The 20514-nt window shown below is 36.1% G+C and overlaps 2 protein-coding genes across 2 annotated transcripts; one reads left to right on the top strand and one right to left on the bottom strand.

Moving 5' to 3' along the window:
- The first annotated feature begins 1372 nt into the window (after window positions 1-1372).
- On the top strand, window positions 1373-2320 carry LOC107133655 (olfactory receptor 11A1-like). The gene has a single exon (XM_015475915.1). It carries the CDS (start codon window positions 1373-1375, stop codon window positions 2318-2320), a length of 948 nt encoding a protein of 315 aa, XP_015331401.1.
- Window positions 2321-4549: 2229 nt separating this feature from the next.
- Window positions 4550-5500, bottom strand: LOC107133656 (olfactory receptor 24-like). Its single transcript, XM_015475916.2, has one exon. The coding sequence runs from the start codon at window positions 5477-5479 to the stop codon at window positions 4550-4552; it is 930 nt and encodes a 309-aa protein (XP_015331402.1). The 5' UTR covers window positions 5480-5500.
- Between the last annotated feature and the right edge of the window lie 15014 nt (window positions 5501-20514).

Here is a 20514-nt window from a genome sequence, read left to right on the forward strand (position 1 = left end):
AGCTGGTCTTTGAGAATTTTAAAGTGAGCAGGGGAGTGGAAAATGGGATTCCTTGCCTTAAAATAACATGTAGTGAGAAGTCTCCCAATGCCTTTGGCCCTGAGTCATTCATTTTCCCACCTCTTATGTAATTGCCATTCTATGTTGTTTGCATTAAAGAACTTACATTTTATATGATGATAAATATAATATGTTTATGAATCTCATGATACAGAAATCAACACATAAATTTTATATATGTGAACATATATGATTAGCTCTATTTTTTCCTATATTATTCTCCTATGCTCTGAATTATACAACATATTTTCATTGTCTTTAGTAAAAAGCACACATCATCTTGGATAGTATCCAAAAATCCGCTCTAATGGAACACAGATTAATTTTTAATATCTTAAAAAATGCCATGCTCAATTATGCCTCCTGACTTTCATATATGCTCTCCTACTGGGGGTATCTTGCCCAGTTCCCTACCTTTTGCCTGGTTCTCTCTTACCTGGCTTCAAAACACCCTATAAGTTGCATTCTTCAGGAAGCCTTCCCTGACCTTGATTTCTATACCCTTTGCCCCACAGCCTTGGTTGGGGTTTGTTTTCTCTCTGCACCCATACTTCCCTCTCATAATCATCTATCACATTTTTACTATTAACTCTTGCACAGTATTGAAAGAATGAAGCTAGTAGCTCAAGAAAGTTATTTTGGTAAGAGAGAGTCATAAACAGAGATTAGATGACTACACAGTAGATCATCGGCCTCCCTTAAGAGTAGGAAGAGAGGGAGAAATATATATAAATTTCCCAGGGAATAGTTGATGAAATTTCACTGATTGGAGAAGGAGAAGAAAAAAAGGGTGTTGAACTAAAGATGACTATGAGACAGTGACCATGGGATTCACATAGAACTTTAAAGCCACTCATAAAAATGCTGGCTATAGCTGTGGAGGATAAAAGGGTCTGTTGTTGGGGAATATGTCTACCAGACATTTGGAGGAAATTACACTGGGGCAGATGAAGGAAACCATGACTGATTATACAGATTTGGCTGCTAGAATTTACTGTATAGTAGCAGGTGGAATTAGTAGGTCAAAGGGTCTTGAAAGACTAAAATTGTGTTAAATTCTCTTGAACCTTGAACAGGCACAATTAAGGAAGGCAGAGAAGAAAGAGATCTGGAGAATGAGTAAGAACTGAACAGGGAATAGACAAAGACTTTTTCAAAGTAATTCTCATTTGAAGACTCATTTTCACCCTTTTTGTTTTAGTCCTATGAATCTTATGTTTGCTATAGAAGAAATAGAGATGCACAACAATTTCTCCTAGAGATGCACTAAAATTTCTCCAATTACTGCCAAATAGAAACCTGGATGATCCACATGGAAATTGCCTCCTTAGAAAACCAAACTATTGCTGAATTTGTCCTCCTTGGCTTCTATGACATCCCTGAGCTGCATTTCCTTTTCTTTATTGTGTTCACTGTTGTCTATGCCTTCATTGTCATAGGGAATATGCTGATCATTGTGGTGGTGATTAGCTCCCAGAGGCTGCACACGCCCATGTACTTCTTTCTGGCTAATCTGTCCTTCCTGGAGATCCTCTATACATCCACAGTGGTGCCGAAAATGCTGGAGGGCTTCCTGCAGGAGGCAGCCATCTCTGTGACTGATTGCTTGATCCAGTTCTTCATCTTTGGTTCTCTAGCCACAGCAGAATGCTTCCTACTGGCTGTTATGGCGTATGATCGCTTCTTGGCAATCTGCTACCCACTCCGCTATCTGCTCCTGATGGGGCCTAGACGGTGCATGGGGCTTGTGGTCACAGCCTGGCTGTCTGGCTTCATGGTAGATGGATTGGTTGTGGTCCTGATGGCCCAGCTGAGGTTCTGTGGCTCCAAGAGCATCGATCACTTTTACTGTGACTTCATGCCTTTGGTGGTCCTGGCTTGCTCATATCCCAGAGTAGCCCAGGTGACAACGTTTGTTCTCTCTGTAGTCTTCCTCACTGTTCCATTTGGACTGATTCTGACATCCTATGCTCACATTTTGGTGACTGTGCTGAGAGTTCCTGCTGGGGCCAGCAGGAGAAAGGCTTTTTCCACATGCTCCTCCCACCTTGCTATAGTGTCCACCTTCTATGGAACTCTCATGGTCTTGTATATCGTGCCCTCAGCTGTCCACTCCCAGCTCCTCTCCAAGGTCTTTGCCTTGCTCTATACTGTGGTCACTCCCATCTTCAATCCTGTCATCTACATCCTCAGGAACAAGGAGGTTCATCAGGCACTACAAAGGCTTCTTCAAGTTAAAAAAATGGAAACAGTTGGTTGAAGAAAGAGGGTAGTGAAGATTTTATTTTGGACTTTGGACGTCTCCACTGAGAAGTCTCCAGAATTGGCTGGAAAGGAATAACTGTTCTATTCCAACCTTCCCCTTTGGCTCTCCTGTAGTTAAACCAAAATACACCAAAAAAGAAGATGCAGAGCAGTACTTTTCAAATGTTAGTTTAAAAACTTATTTAAACTTCTTTTAGTTTTTTATTAAATATGCCATAAATATTACCCTGATTTGATCATTACCCATAGTATATGCTATATATGTATTGAATATGAATATATGAATTGAATTATCACATTGTACCCCATAAATATATATAGGTAAAATAATAACAAGAAAAATGAAAATAGAGAAGCAAAACAGTAATATCAAAACAAATTTAGAAATATTAACTATATTATTGCTAGATGATATTTCAAAATTTCTTTCTACTTATTTATGTATCATAGAGCTTGAAATCTGGTTTTCCATTGAGCAATATGTCATGAACAACTTCCTATATTAAAAAATATCTACTTCTTCATTCTTTGGGGCTTCATTGTATGGCTAACCATAATTTTCTTAAATAATCTTCTATTGGTAGGAATGTTTTAGTTGTAATTAGTTCTTTTATTATGTGTACATTGTGAACATTCAGGTTTTTCTATAATAAATGTTTTTGGACATAAATTGCTAGGTCTAAGGATATGTATATTCAAAAATATTTAAAGATGAATTCATTTTACTTATTTATTTTTAAATTTTTTAATCGTAGAAGATTTAAAATGTATACAAAAATAGAGAGAATGGCACAATGAGTCCCAATTTGCTATCTGGCTTCAACATAAACATTTGGCTAATTTTGTTTGAATTCCCTACAGCTCCTTTTTGCTCGTTTGTTTTGCTAGAAAATAGCACCACACAAATAAAAGTAGAAGTAAAGTAATACATTTTGTCTTATCAATGGGAAGGAAAGAAACAAATTCCAGATGCTGGGTAAATATGTTGTGCACATATATATTCCACATGTATTTAGTATATATATTCCTTTCCTGATACAGACATTAAAAATCCATGCCCACCAGGCCATTAGAGTACTTAACAAAATTATCAATATTTCCTTAATATCATCTAATACACAAGACATATTCAAATTTCTCCATTGATCTTTAAATAATTTCTTAAAATTAGCCAGAGGATATATCAGCTTGGATTATCCATTCAATCATTATTTGCTTGAAAATAATTTTTGAACACCTGCTCTGGCAAGTCATTAGATTAGAATTGAAAAGAAGGTATTAGCTTCTAGATGGCCCAGGAAGAAAATCTAGACTAAGATGTGAACGTGAAAAAGAGAATGCAGTCTGAGAACTTCAGAAATATTCTTCTTAAGGCAAAGTTATATATACCCCTGTATCAAGTTATTCACCCACATAGAATTAATCATTAAGTGTTTCAACTGATCACATAATTCATAATGTACAATAACATGAAATACAGTGGATGATACAAATTAACAGAGCACATAGTCTGCTTTTTGATATAATGTATATGGTGTATAAAGGAACACAGGCCAAAAACATAATAATGACTAAAAAAATAGTGTGTACTGTTTTTATAATGCAAAGATATCACCCACCTCACCCATTGTCAGTCTGTATTTGAAAGATCAGTTCATTCATAGAGCAATGAACTATTTTATTGTTTTCACTTAAAACTTAAAAAACACAAACATATGTAAGAAATATTCATTTATTCTATTACAAAAAAAGAAGTGTTTTCAAAAAAGTCCTCCTGCTTTTAGCTGTCTTCCAATTCTCAGCCATAGAATCAGAAACTAATCAGAAAGTCTCAAACATTGCATAAACACATGGATATATAAAACATTCTGAAAAGGGAGGACTAAAGGGGGAAAACTGCATTGGCCCAGTTTCCTTTCTCTTATTATTGATGATGGTACTGATGACATCAATTATCTTTTTTGATGACAGCAAAGATGACTTTGACTATAGCAAGGTGATGGGGAGGATCTTCAATATTAAACCCCAGAGAGAAATGCTCATGGTTGTTATCAAATGTTGTAGTGATGTGAATGTATAATCAAAAGCTATTTAACGAACAGCCAATTCAATCCAGTATTATTTTCAGTGGATCATATAATGCTCTAGCACAGCCATGATTTTGACCAACTCTCTTTGTTACTGTGGTAGTGAAATAGGGAGTAATTTTTCTAAAAGTGCATGGTTATTGGGATGATCCATAATCCTTAGAACTCTCCATGCCCAGGATCCTTTTCAATGAACTCTTTACATCCTTCTTTCTCAGGTTTAGAGTGGGAGTTACCAGGGTATACATGACAGCAGCAACCAGCTCCCCAGAGGAGTGAGAAGTTGATGGGGGCTTCAGGTAGGTGGCAAATACTGTGCTGTGGAAGAGGATGACCATGGAGAGGTGGGAGCTGCATGTAGCCAGAGCTTTCCTTTTCCCCTGTGCTGATGGAACTCTGGCCACAGCATGGAAAATACGGGCATAGGAACTTATAACACAGAAGAGAGCACTGATTCCCAAAACCCCAGTCAGAGCCATTGTCAGGTCCTCATTGAGTTGGGCATCAGAGCAATAAAGCCATAATAGAGGGCCAAAATCACAAAAAAAGTGAGGAATCTCTTGATTAACATGGAAAGATAGCTGGGATAGCAACAAGATATGGACTAGAGAGACCAAGTTGGCTACCCCCCATGATATTCCTACAAGCACCCCACATCTGGAAGGTCTCATGACAAGTGGGTAATGCAGTGGATAGCAAACAGCATCATAGCGGTCAATGGCCATGATCGCTAAGAGTAGGTTGTCCATGTCAGCAAAAACAGCAAAGAAGTATAATTGGGTCAGACACCCAGAGAAAGAGATGGATCCATTGTGGGTCCACAAATCTTCTAGAATTTTAGGGGCTATGGTAGTGGTGAAGCAGAGATCCACCAGGGAGAGCTGGCTGAGGAAGAAGTACATGGGAGTGTGGAGGTGAATGTCAGTGCCAATGGCCAGCAGAAGGAGTGAGTTCCCAAGGAGGCCCAACAAATAGAGAGCCATAAAGAGACAAAAGAGGAACTGCTGGTTTTCCGGATCACTGGACATCCCTGAGAGGACAAAGTCAGGAGTCTTGCTGCAGTTCATTCTGGCCCTTATTGTGCTTCAAGAAGGATTTGGTGTGAAGAGGATCCACTCCTTGCAGACACAAATGTGCAGTAACCTGGATTCTGTCTTCTGTCAATGTGTCTCTCTTACTCCAACTGAGGCTTGAAAACTAAAATATCAATGGGAGAGACAAGAGTTGGAATTCAGAAAGGACAACCAACTGAGGAGGCACAAAGACAATGGAGTGAGGGGAACAGAGTTTCCCTAGCATTCTATAAGTGTAAAAGTTCTGTGTGGATTAAACTTTGTATTATGTGATATTATAACCACTTGTTTGTGATTCTGTTTTTTACCATGATTTCTTTGAAGGCAAAAGCTGCATCTCTGTATTTAGCTCAGTGCTTGGCACATAGTTGCAGCTCAATAAATGTTCCTATCTACATGGTAACTATTCTGGTTCATGCTTTGGTTGATTGACTAGAATATTACCAGCCTTCCATCTGGTGTACCATGCCCATTCTTTCCCCATCTAATGTGTTGTTCACAATGCAGACAGAATCATCTTTTCAAAAAAGAAAATACAACTATGTTATTTTGTTTAGATAGGCAACCACAGAACCATTGCTTTTATGAAAAATGCACAATCTTTATCATGTCTTACAAATCTCAGTGGCTTTTATTTAATTTTTTTAGTAGTACTGAGGATCAAATCCAAGGCCTTGTACACTGAACAAAGGATCTATCTTTGCACTTTATTCCCAGTCCTCCTCAATGTATCTGGTTTTGAGGTACATTGCACTGCAGTCCACCCATTTTCTGTTCTGTAGCCACAGTGGCTGTGCTGCACTCCCTCAAGCATACCTTTTGCTTCCCTCCACTCTTAGCTTCTACTCATTATATTTATTTGTCTTCTGTTGGTAATAACACAATACCTTAGACTGAGTAAGTTATTTAAAAAAGGATTATTTTGGCTGAAAGTTCTGGGCCAAGTCTGAGGGGCTGTGTCTGGTTTTTCTGGCAGCGCCCCAAGTTTGTGCAGAGCATCTTATAGAAAGACCTGTGTGTGTGTGTGTATGTGTGTGTGTGTTTTCTATTCTCTTTCTTTGTATAATACCAAAAGTATTCAATCATAGGGGCTCTACCTTAATGACGTTTTCTAATCCTAAGGATCTCCCAAAGTCCCACCCCTATACACCATAGTCAGGTCAAGTTTCCACTCTCTTACTACCTCACACTGAGAATTCATATCTTAAATGAATTGTTCTTTGGAGTTTGGGTGGTGGCAAACCATATTCAAACCATAGTATTCCATCCTGTTCCCCTAGACTCATTCTCTCATACAAAATACAATGATTCCATCCAAACAGTCCAAAGTCTTTAACTCCTTCTAGAATTAATTCAAAACTTCAAAGTCTAGGGTCTCATTTGATACTATGGCTAACTTCTACCAACTATGAGCTTATAAAATCAAAACAAGTTATTTACTTCCAATATTCAGTAGTGGGCATAGGGTAAACATTCCATTCCAAAATGGAAGAATAGGTAAGTATAAGGAGTAACCAACCCAAAATGAGTTCAAAACCCAGGAAGATAGACATTCACTCTTAAAGTGCCATTTCTGGCATCTTGCACACAGTGGGACTAGGGCTGGGCCTCACAAGACCTCAAGAAGCCCCACCTCCATGGCTTTGTTGGGCTTATCCCATACTTTAGCACTTTTGGTTTGGAACCTCATGATTGCAGTTCTCTCAGGCTACAGTTCTGAGGTCTTGGGGGTTCTGTTCCCACAGCTTCATTAGTCATTGTCCCAGGGGGTTCTGTGCAGCTCTGCCCCTGTATCAGGCCTCTGTCTGGCCTCCTAGACTTTCCTTTGAACTCTCAGTGGAAGTGGCTATGACCTCATCATTGTTGTGGTAAACCTGCTGGAACCATGGCTGGAGCAGCTGTGATGTGCTTCACCAGAAAGCAGGGAGCCAAATTCCAAGTTGGCCCTGGGTAGTGAGACCATGAAGAGCTCTGCTACCTCTGATGGCCTGTGATGGGAGATGCCTTGTAGGCCTTTTCCCCTTGTCCTGAAGATTTTGGCACTTGGCCCTCTTTTATCCATGCTAATTTCTTTAGAAAGTGGCTCTTGGGTTGCATGTTTTTTCTTCTTTCTTTCCATGGTCAGATTTTGAATTTTTCTTAGGTTTTGGCTTTCCTTTCCATTTAATTATGTGCCTGAGTCTGCCTTCAGGTCATACTATTGCTGCTGAATCTTGTTGTATACAGTTAAAAGTTACCAAGAAAAACCATGACTGGATTTTATAATGTTGTTTATATATTTTCTTCACCAGCTATCCCAGTTCATCACTTTAAAACCTTTCATAAACCCCTGTGGTATGTAGCAAGTGTGGCCTTTACTTTAATTTCCAATAGAAAACCACTCATTTGCATCAGTGTTTTGATCATAACCACCTATCCCACCTGTAAAATGTTCAAGCTCTTCCCAATCTTCATGTATTTTTCTAAACCCTCATCAGAATTTATCCATTTTATAGCCTGCTCTTCCAAATTCTTCCCACCTGTGCCCATTACCCATTTCCAAAGCCACTTCCACATTTTAAAGTATTCTTTACTAGCAACAGCCTTCCTTATTAGTACCAATTTTCTATATTAGTCTGCTTTATGTTTCTAATAACACAACACCACAGACAAAGTTATAAAAAGGGGGTTTATTCAGGCTTACAGTTCTGGTTGAGCAATCGCATCCCTTGACAGCCTTCTTGCTGGTGGAGTCCTAAGGTGGTATAGAGCATCACATAGAAAGAGAGAGTGTCTGTGTTTTCTGTTCTTTTCTTATAAAGCCACCAGTATTCAATTATGGGAGCTGCACCTTAACGACCTTATCTTGTCCTAAAGACCTTCCCAAAGGCCCATTTCTAAATATCACACTTAGACTAATTTCTACCCTCTTAATATCTCACAATGAAAATTAAACTGCAATATTACTTTCAGAGGTAACAAATCACATTCAAACCACAGTACTTATCCTTGCAATCTCAGTTCAATTGGTGTCTTTGTTACAGAATTTTGATTTTTTGATCGTCACATCTACCCTATATATCCTGACATCATACCTTTATAGATTACCACAGTTGTAATATAGTGGATGCTGTCATACTTATTTTCTTTAAACATTTAGGATTTTTAGTTAACATCAGTTTCCTTCACAAGGCACTGAGGTACATTGTGGCAGAAAGTGCATTTAGTTTTCCTCTCTAAGGTACTCCCTGTGCTTGACAGGAAGTATTTGTCACAAAATATATAAGGTAATTGATGGAGATGAAAGGCAGGAGAGGACAATACAATGTACTGCACAAGTAGTTCCTTTCCATTTCAATATTTCAAGAATAAAACTCCTTTTCTTCAGGTATTGTCCCAGTAGCATGGGTTGGAATCATTGGTTTATCTAATTTTTTCATTTCTCTCAAGTCCAAATTGAGTGTTTTGCATATTTTTCTTAAAAAAATGTTTTTCACTTCAGTCGTTTATCACCTTTTGTAAACCTTCTAACTTTGGCTCATGAACTCACTCCCAGCTTATTTCATTAGAAGTTTAACTGGCTCCCCTGACTTCATATTTTCTAATTACTATGATTCATGCTGCAAGCATTTCACAGAAATTATAAAACTTTCTATGTTTGGCCTGATTTTTCATTGCTTAAATGCCTCTAGCCTTCTTATTTCTTATTGACCATATGTGCCCATCTGTGCCCATCAATAACTTCTACATATGGTTCTCATACCTACCAACCAAGACTTCACATTCTTCACCAATTTCCTTTCTCTTTAGCTGATCACCTATAGTTCCACTAATATTATCATTTCTAACCTCTTACACTTAATCCTGTTGGCTTTAACCCTAGTTTTATTCTTAGTGTTTTTCCTATCTCATCCAATATTATTCATGGCTAGTTATAATTTTACCTCCCTCCCCACCATGAAGCTATCCTTGAATATTCTATCCTTCATTATCTTGTGTCTTCTTAAATATATAGGTAGAATGACATAGTCCTTAATTGGATAGTATCCGAATAAGCTTTCCAGTTTCTCTGACATAAATTTTCTCATCTCAATTAAATTATAAATTCCTTGAGAGTCAGAACCATATTTTATTTTTAAACGTTATTTATAGTAGCAGTCAAAGAATTAAACACATAGTTTCTCTCAAGCATTACTGTTCATTGTTCTCTAACAATGAGATTGTCTAATTCACATGTATATGTGGGAGAGAAAGTGTCCTTTAGATCATACTCGGCAAATAAATAGGTAAAGTTATGACAATTGGAAATAATTATAACTGAAGACAAGATTCATTAAGATGTGACTATCATATTCTTTTAAAATGAAGCATCTGTGATTGAAGGCTTATGATGGATCTCATGACAGACACAGTTTTCTTTTTCCATTTATATATTTATTGCCTCCTTGTTTGTAGCAACCTTTAGGTGTTCCAAAGGACAAGTGCTTTAGGATAAAGGGACATTGTCTTTCCCCTCTTTTTCCAGGGCATTTTTGACTATATAAGAGCAGAGCATCTAAAACTTTTACATATTTAAGAATCACATGGAAACCTAGTTAAGTCAAGGATATATGGTTCCATCTTAGAGACTCTGTTTTAGTAGGCCTGAGGTGAGATGTGAGAATTTGTGTTTCTAACATCCAGTGATGCTGGTGGGGTTAGTCAGCTGAGCAGAATTAAAAATGTAGGGTATTCTATCCTGTTGTCATATATAACAAATTATAATAAAAAACTTTAAAAGAATGTAGGGCATTCTGATATTGGCCAAATTATATTGTTATATTGTGTGTATGCATAAATATGTAGCAACACACCCCATAATTTTGTACAACCACTACACATCGATAAAAATGTAGAAAAAATGTAGGGCACTCTATCAACCATAACTTTATCACTCTTTTCCATCTCTTTTTATTTTCCTTCCGATTTTATTGAGAATTGGAAGATTTCTTTTTCTCACGCAAGATGAAGTCTTACTCTTTGATCTCTTAAGAACAATACTTCCTTCAGCCCAGACAGTTCTGTCCCTCTCATGCTTTCACATTTCTTTCTAGATTGGCTCATCTTGATGATTTTGCTTGAATACTCTAATTCTATGTTCACCTTTGGCTAATTCATACAGAACATATATTGTTCACATTGGATCTCAGGGCAGGTGTGGTTCAGTATTGAGGCTGAGTAATATTTCAGCATCTGAGTTGTGAGATCCTATGCATCCATCTCTTATATTTCATCCTCTGATGGACCAATCTGAAAACCCTGAGGTATCCTCCAGACCTCAACAGCTGTTGCTACACTTTTCTGTGACTTAAAAAAAATACATCAAAACCCTAATTATTTCCTGCACTCATTACTTTCCAATTGTTTTATTTTCCATATTCTCATGAACCCTGTAAAACTTTTGAAATTATCATTCCGTGAAATCACTCTGTTAATATCAAAATTCAATGGTCAGTCTTTATTTGGTCTCTTAATAAGACTTAATGCAGTCGATTCTTCTCTATTTCATCTTTTTTTTTTTTGGCATGGATTTGTGTGATGCTGGGGATGCATTATGCACCTCATACATGTTGGACAAGTGCTCTACCATTGAGCTTCACCCCCAGCCCATTTCAAACACTTTCTTTGTAATTTTCAGAACACACACAATACTCTTATGGGTTTCCACTAATATCATTGATGATTCCTCTTCAATCTCCTTGGCTGGTTTATCTTCTTCTTTTTAATTACTTCCTCTTTTTAATTAAAAAAATGCATAACATGCATTATGTATGAGGTGCATAATGCATCCCCAGCATCACATAAACACATGCAAAAAAAAAAGACGAAATAGAGAAGAATCAACTGCATTGTCTTATTAAGCGACCAAATAAAGACCTCTGTCATCTAGTTTCATGCTTTAAATATCTATAAACAAATAACTCCCATTATGTTTTTAATTGCAACTTCTTTCCTTATCTCTAGATGTGCATATATATATATATATATATATATATATATATATGAACATATTATATGTGTATCTACATATGAAACTTCCTAGTAGATATTTCTACAGGAGCAATTTTACCATGTAATTTATATATATATATATTTAAAGCAGGTCTGGCTTACATACTACTTTGGAAACAGACACATAAATAAAATGTCCTTTCACTTGCACCTTCTATGTTCTCTATGTTCTATTATGAAATATGAGTCCATTATTCTGTCAAATACCATATTTGACACTTACCTACTGGCTTCCCTAAATCTCCACCTCATGAGTGATGACCTTAGAAATATTCATTTTATCCAGTGCTGCTGGTGGACCAGTGGAACAGGCGAGAAGCCAGGCCATTTGCCTATGTTGCTGAGACCATGTATGAAGGTGGAGATGATGCAGTTTGAAAACTGAGCATTATCCAGCTTTGTCTCTGTTGGGATCAGAAGGGGTTTGACTGTAGAGTGAGTCTTTCTTAGCCTTTGAGACCCAGTTCCCACAGTTACTCATTTGTGGCAAATATGGAAGAATTTTCCATTGAGAAAATTGCCTGTGGATGGTGTCAAGGAGTAAAATCTCAAATTAAACAGAAGCATAATATTGATGATGATTTGGGAGTAAAATCGGAAAGATTACTTAAAACTCACAGCCTACCTCTGGTCATACCCTGCCTCCTTAAGTCAGAAAAACTTGAATGTTGGAATATGGTTATAACATTTTATAGCCTTTAATAGAAACCACTCTATTTAATGTGCATATTTTGGGTTGCCTTCTTTTAAACATATACATTCAAATATTCGTGTTGCCTATTTTGTCATCTATTCTTAGACATCAGATGCATCTCAAACTTAATTCTATCTAAATGAGAACTTTTGTTTCAACCCCTTTCATCTTCTCCCTTTCTCACCAATATTCAGCGTTTTAACTAATGGCTCTATAGTATATCATTTGTTGAAGTCAGCTAGAAATCATATTTAGCTGTTGAGTTTTAAATATTTAAAAGCTTATTTTTTTCTCATACAAAGGAAGTCCAGAGGTTGGTACTATAGATAGGATGTAGTATATTATAAGGGTAAGAATTATCTTTTTATATCTGCTGTTTTTCAAGTGACTTTAACTATAAGTAGTCAATCTGCCAGGGTGTATTTTTAACTCCTTCAAGAGGATATGGCCTGTCACATGGCAGGTGTCTAGTGATATTCCACCTACAATGAACTAATGCCCCTTGACCAATGTTGGGGTTACATCTTGATAGACCCATCTCAAGTTGAAAATAGTGTAAATAAAATACATTTCATACACAGCTGTGATGTCAGAGTAGCATATTTTAAATGTGCCCAGAACCCTTATATTGCTTACAGTTGGACAAAATCATGTATCACAGACTTACTTTGTAATAAAGTGCTGAATGTAGCATGTAATTTACTAAGTACTGCACTGAAGCTGAAAAACAGCATGGTTGTATGGGTGTATTTTTTCACCATCATAAAGTTAAAAAGATCACAAATCAGACCCTTGCAAGTCAGGGACCATCTGTATAATAAGGGGCATCTTTTCAATCTATGAGGCACAAAGATAGGAAAAAAAGTGACAATGGTGAGGATAAAGCTAACAGGACATGGCTAGAGATTTTAGCTGTAGGACCAGTCTCCTTCACCATCCAGTTTCATATCTTCATTTGACCACTTTTAAGACAAAGGCAATCAATCACTCATCACAAGGGCACTCCGAGAAGCAGACCAGTGATTCAACAAAAGCTTTTCCTAGAGATACAATTTCTCAGATAAGACAGAGCTATTGTTATTAGATGTTCCAAGTTCAATAAACTTATGTTTATGCTAAAAATTAATGAGGCCCCATCTACTGTGTGTGTAAATAAAATGAAGAGTGTGCTGTTGAGAAGGAGTGTGAATTTTCTTGGTGTGCTCTTAGTTGCAAACAACATAATTCATTTTGCCTAAGGTAAGCTGATCATTATTTATTTAATCATATTTAGCAGCTCACAGACTTTCCTGGGAAATAATGAAAGTCAGACGAAATTTTTCTGTTAAAAATGAGACCAAGGAATGTTAAGAGGGTCTGTCTGTAGAAAATATCTCTGCCACTGAATAATAGCTTTTAGATAACTTGGGACTAAATTCTAGATCTGTCACTCATGCTCCAGGCAAACCAGATTTCACTGTCTCGTGTAGAGAAGACATTTCCACATGTATGATATTGCTCATGCCTCAGTTTTTAAATTGGTATATTATAGTTGTAAATTTTGATGGTATTTGTTGTTACATATTTGCACATGAACACACTATAATGATATAATTTGTCCAATATTATACCCCAGCACTTCTCACAACTATTTTAAGCTATTAAGAAATCTAGGGAATGATCACAGTGAAATGAGGGTGTTCATAGATGTTATAAGACATAATTCATGAATGTCTAGTTGAAATGGTTAATTTGAATTGTCAACTTGACTGGATTAAGAGATGTCAAAGATTAAGAGGCTTCTGGGTGTATCATTGAGGGTTGTCTAGGAATGATTGGCATGTGGGATAGTGAACTGAAATGGAGACCCTCCCTAAGCATGGGCAGCACCATCCAATAGGATGATGGCTTGGGTGGAATAAAAATTGGAAGAACAAGGAAGCAGCAGCAGATGCAAGCTTTATTCTTCTTGAATGGGTTCTTGATTGCTGCTGCCATCACCTGAGGATATCAAACTCTCACTCCTTTATTCTTCTAAAGAGGATTCTTCCAGTGATTCTTCAGGGAGTTTCCAAAGCCTTCAGTCTCAGATGAGGGTTGATTCATCTTGTTCTGAGGCTTCAGTCTCTTGGACTGGTTCCTTCAACTCTCCAGTCAGCCATTGTGGACTATCCAGCTTGTGGTTGTATAAGACAATCTAATAAATCTCCTTTTAATAATCATACCTCTTGTTGATTCTATTTCTCTAGAGAATCCTGACTAATATACACTAGACAGGGTATATAAGGATAATGTTGGCTATGAATTTTAATTAAATTTCAAACATGCCAAAAATGTTCTTTCATTTGTATTTCCTCCCACTACTCCCTATACTGCCTCTGTTATTTTAAAGCAAATTTGAGTCATCATATTATTTCCTTTGTTAGTTGGCATGTATATATAAGCAATAAGTGTTCTGTTTTCTAAAGTAAGTTTGCTATGTTTATTTCACCCCAAAATGTAGACATATTTCAGTTATCTTTCTGTTATTGATTTGTAGCTAAATTTCATTATAGTCTGAGAGCAGATATTGGATGATTTGCATTCTTTTAAATTTATTATGATGTATGTTAGGGTTCAGAATATGGGCTACTTGTGGAATGCTCCATGTGAGTTTGAGAAGAATACATACTCTGGTGTTTGGGTAAAGTAGTCTACAGCTGTCAGTTTTATCCAATTGATTGATGGTGTTATGATATTCACTCTTGTCCTTACTGATTTTCTGACTGCTGAATCTTTCTATTTCTGATGGAGGGGTTCTGCAGTCTCTTCCTCCTCCTCCTCCTCCTCCTCCTCCTCCAACAACAACAACAACAACAACACACATGATACATTTATAAGCATACATGATTGAAAACCTTGTACTATTGTTATTTTGAATAAAATGTTGTTAGTTCAATGAAGAAGAGAATAAAAGTTTTTCATTTACCTTCACATAATCCCTTCTTCCATGATCTCATTCCTTATGATACATGTCTAAATTTCTGATCTGTGTACTTTTTTTGTCTCTCATTTTAACATTTTTGAATTTTTTACTTGCACATTTGAAGGATAGTTTGCAAGTAGGCAATTAAGGATTTTTTGTTGCTTCATATATGAGGTAAAAATGGCATACGCATAATTTTTGGTAGTACTGCAGATTAGTACAATCACTCTGGAAAGCAGTATGGAGATTAAAGCCTCAAACTAGGAATGAAACCACCATATGACCCAGGTATCCTACTCCTTGGTATGTATCTAAAATAACTTTGACAGCATATGACAGCATATGACAATGATGCAACCACATTAATGTTTATAGCAGTGAAACTCACAATAGCCAAGATATGAAACCAGTCCAGATGTCTGTCAATAGATGAATGGAAGATGAATGAATTAAGAAAATATGATTTTATATAGATATATTTGTTAAATATATTATAATATATAATCATATACAGATATATATTTCTGTCCCTGGTGCCCCCTTTCCTCTCCCTTTATTCTTCCCCATTCCCTTTCCCCTACTCTACTAGTCTTCCTTTAGCTCATTTATTTATTTTTAATTGGTACTTTGTAGATATACATATAGGTGGAATTTACTGTGCTATTTTATACATACATGTAGTATATTTTGTCACATTCATTATACATTTTCTCCCGTTTCCTATCCTGTCCCATTATATATATATATACATACATACATATTCTATTATATATTTATTATATATCTATATATATTTGTATATAGATCTCTATATATCATATATAACCATATATATTTGTATTTACTCAAACACAAAGCACAAAGAAGAATTTTTATTCAACCATAAAGAAAATTGAAATTATGGCATTTGCTGGTAAATGGATACAACTGGAAAATATCATGCTAAGTGAAAAAGCCAGACTTGGAAAACCAAGAGTTGAATATTTTTTCTGACATGCAAGAGCTACAGCAAAGTAAGAAGTTGGGAGGGGGTGAGTAACATAAACACAGAAGGAAGATCAGTGCACCAGAAAAATGAGATTGAGGGGAAGGAAGAAAGGACAGGAAAGGGAAGAAAATATATAATGAATTTGACAAAATATACTATGTGTATGTATAAAATACTGCAGTAAATTCCACCTATAAGTATATCTACAAAGCACCAGTTAAAAATAAATAAATGAGCTAAAGGAAGACTAGTAGAGTAGAGGAAAGGCAATGGGGAAGAATAGGGGAGAGGAAAGAGGCACTGGTGACTGAAATAGAGTAAATTAAATACCAGGCATGTATGATTACATCAAAATGAAACCAATTATTATGTGTAACTTTAATACACTAATGAAAGCATAGAAATTTAAAAGCCTCTCTAACAGGTGTATGATGATATCTCATTGTGCTTTTAATTTGCATTCCCCTGATGATAAGTGATGTTGAGCATTTTTTAAATATACATGTTGGTCATTTGTGTCTCTTCTTTTGAGAAAACAACTGTTTTGATCCTCTGCCATTTCTTAAATTGATTTTTTCCTTAATATTGACTTGTAGAAGATTCTTTTGTATTTTGAATATTAGCCTCTTATTGAGACAGAGTTTTGCAAATATTTTGTCTAATTTCATAGATTTTTTTTTCATTTTACTAACTCTTTCCTTTGCTGAACAGAAGCTTTTTACTTTGTCTTGGTTCTATGTATCTATATTTGCTTTGTTTTTCTGAACTTTTGATGTCAAATTGAGAAATCATTGCCAATAATAGTGCCAAAAGTTTCCTCATTTTTTTTCTAAGCATTTTACTTTTTCAGGTCTTCAGATTACATCTTTATTCCATTTTGAGCTGATTTGTGTGCCTATATGTGTGTGGCCTACAATAAGGATCCAATTTTATTTTTTTGGCACATGGATATTCAGTTGTTCCAACACCATTTATTGAAGAAATTGTCATTTTCCCTGTATGTGTTTTTGACTCCCATGTATATTAATTGTATGTGGTTTTATTTCTGTACTCATTTTTGTTCCATTGGTCTATGTCTGACTTTATGCTGTACTATCATAATTAATAAAAAGCATTAAAATAAGGATTGGGATAATTATTATAGTTAAAATGTATACATTCCTCAAAGCAATCTACAGATTCAAGGAACTCCCTATCAAAATCTCAGTGGCATTTTTTTTTCTACAATTAGAAAAAATAATCCTAAAATTTATGAGTTGCCTAAAAGACCCAGATCTTTTTTTTTAATTCTAATTTGTTATATATGATAGCAGAATGCATTACAATTCATATTATATATAAAGAGCACAATTTTTTTCATACCTCTGGTTGTACACAAAGTAGAGTCACACCATTCATGTCTTCATACATGTACTTAGGGTAATGATGTCCATCTCATTCCACCCTCTTTCCTACCCCCAGTCCCCTTTCCTTCCCCTCCCTCCCCTTTGCTCTATCCAGAGTTCATCTAATCCTCCCATGATACCCCCCCAAAACCCCATTATGAATCAGCATTCTTATGTCAGAGAAAACATTCTGCATTTGGTTTTTGGGATTGGCTAACTTCACTTAGCATTATATTCTCTAACTCCATCCATTTACCTGCAAATGCCATGATTTTATTCTCTTTTAATGATAAATAATATTCCATTTTGTATATATATCACATTTTTTTTATCCATTCATCAACTGAAGGGCATTTAGGTTGATTCCACAGTTTAGCTACTGTGAATTGTGCTGCTATAAATACTGATGTGGCTGTGTCCCTGTAGTATGCTGTTTTTAAGTCCTTTGGGTATAAATGCAGAAATGGGATAGCTGGGTTGAATGGTGGTTCCATTCCCAGTTTTTCAAGGAATCTCCATACTGCTTTCCATATTGGCTACACCAATTTGCAGTCCCACCCACTAGCAATGTATGAGTGTCATTTACCCCCACATCCTTGCCAACACTTATTGTTTGTATTCTCAATAACTGCCATTCAGACTGGAGTAAGATGAAATCTTAGAGTAGTTTTGATTTGCATTTCTCGAATTGCTAGAGATGTTCAACATTTTTTCATATATTTGTTGATTGATTGTATATCATCTTCTGAGAAGACCCAGATCTTCAAAAAGAAGAACAAAGCTGAAGGCATCATACATGCTGATTTTGAAATATATAATGAAACTGCAGTGAATAAAACAGCATGACACGGACATAAAGATAGACAGATGGGAATTTTAAAGGTGTTGTTCCATAATATTCTGACTCTCAGTCTAAGCTATAGAGAGGCTGTCTTAAGGATACTTGTGGATATGGTATTTTTCTAACTGACTAAAACCCCCAAAGAATCCCTAAATTATGTTAAAAAAGAATTGTTTGGGTATTATCAATTTCAATTATACCCTCCTGCAATATGGAAGACAGAGTAAGAAAAATGTCCACAACGAGATTTACAATGGCTATGTGACTGTTATGGGCTCAATTTAGATGAGAACAAAACAAAACACTGAACTTTGAGTTGATGCTATAATGAGATGAGAATTTAGGATTTTAGGTAGAGGTAGTAAGTGAAGTTTGCATATGGCGACAATGTGAATTTTTAGCAGTCAAAAGTGGGAATGTGGTAGATTAAGGGTGTCCACAAAATCTCTGATGCTTTTTCTTTAGCAGTGCTAACAATTTTCTCTTCCCATGAAGTTAAGTGGGCTTGCAACTGTTTTGGCAAATGGCGTGTGGTAGAAGTTATGTTAATTCTGATCATGGTTCTATCTTTGAGATAACTGGCAATTTTTACCTTGATCTGTTGTTTTCATGAAAAAAAAAATCTGACCTTAAGCTTCCCTGCTGAAGGAACAGATGAAGCAATTGAAGAAGGATACAGAGAAATAGAGAAAAAGGCCTTGTCAGCTCCCACCTATTCCATGACATCTATTGAATTAATCACATCCAAGGTCCCAGACAAGTCTGAGGCAGAGTCAACTCTGACTCACAACACTTCTGTGGGTAACTTCTTACCCACAGAAAAAAAAAACAATAATTGTTTTTAACCTTTAAATATTTCAGGTCCTGGTGTGTTATGCAGCAATAGTTAACAGAACCCTACACACTCCTTTATAGTTCAACTCCATCCAAATTTGATGATGTTGCCAATTTCACCAATAGAAGTGGAAATAAAAATCATTTATTAGGGCTAGCATGAGCCAGCTCAGAGTGGAAGTTGCCTTCTCCACACACAGTCTTTCATTAACTAAATGGGATTAGAGGGATCAAAGGTGGAGTTGAGACACAAGTATAGGAGAAGGGTCAGAATCAAGTTGTTTGGAAAATTAAAGCAGACTGAAAAGTCAACATATCTGCTTAAAATATCACTTCATAGAATATGTCCAAATATTTGTAAATTCTGGAATATACCACTCATTCAAGGCCAGCTACCACTTGTAGGAACATAGAAAGTAAGTAATATAATAATTGTTCTTGCCTATTAACTCTAGAAATAATTCTATAATGATGACATCTATTCTTTTACTTAGTATGAGTTTGGTGCCAATAAAAGAAAACAACATTTTGATGAATTCTTTATATTTAACCTACATTATATCATATTGTTTCACATTAAAATTTGTCAAAATAGGGGCTGGGATATATCTCTGTTGGAAGAGTGATTGCCTCACATGCACACTGCTCTGAGTTCAATCACCAGCACCTAAAATTACCATACAACTTTATTTTTTTTATTGGTTGTTCAAAACATTACAAAGCTCTTGACATATCATATTTCATACATTAGATTCAACTTGGTTATGAACTCCCAATTTTACCCCAAATACAGATTGCAGAATCACATCGGTTACACATCCACATTTTTACATAATGCCCTATTAGTAACTGTTGTATTCTGCTACCTTTCCTATCCTCTACAATCTCCCCTCCCCTCCCCTTCCATCTTCTCTCTCTACCCCATCTAAGGTAATTCATTTCTGTCCTTGTTTATTTTCCCATTCCCCTCACAACCTCTTATATGTAATTTTGTATAACAATGAGGGTCTCCCTCTATTACCATGCAATTTCCCTTGTCTCTCCCTTTCCCTCCCATGTCATGTCTCTGTTTAATGTTAATCTTTTCTTCCTGCTCTTCCTCCCTGCTCTGTTCTAAGTTGCTCTCATTATATCAAAGAAGACATTTGGTATTTGATTTTTAGGGATTGGCTAGCTTCACCAAGCATAATCTGCTCTAGTGCCATCCATTTCCCTGCAAATTCCATAATTTTGTCATATTTTAGTGCTGCGTAATAATCCATGGTGTATAAATGCCACATTTATTTTTATCCATTCATCTTTGAAGGGCATCT

This window comes from Marmota marmota, unplaced genomic scaffold (assembly GCF_001458135.2).
Source record: "Marmota marmota marmota unplaced genomic scaffold, marMar, whole genome shotgun sequence".
NCBI lineage: Eukaryota > Metazoa > Chordata > Mammalia > Rodentia > Sciuridae > Marmota > Marmota marmota.

Excerpts from the sequence above, each read along its gene's own strand:
- LOC107133655 (XM_015475915.1), top strand. The coding sequence starts at position 1,373 with ATGGAAATTGCCTCCTTAGAAAACCAAACTATTGCTGAATTTGTCCTC.
- LOC107133656 (XM_015475916.2), bottom strand. The coding sequence starts at position 5,479 with ATGAACTGCAGCAAGACTCCTGACTTTGTCCTCTCAGGGATGTCCAGT.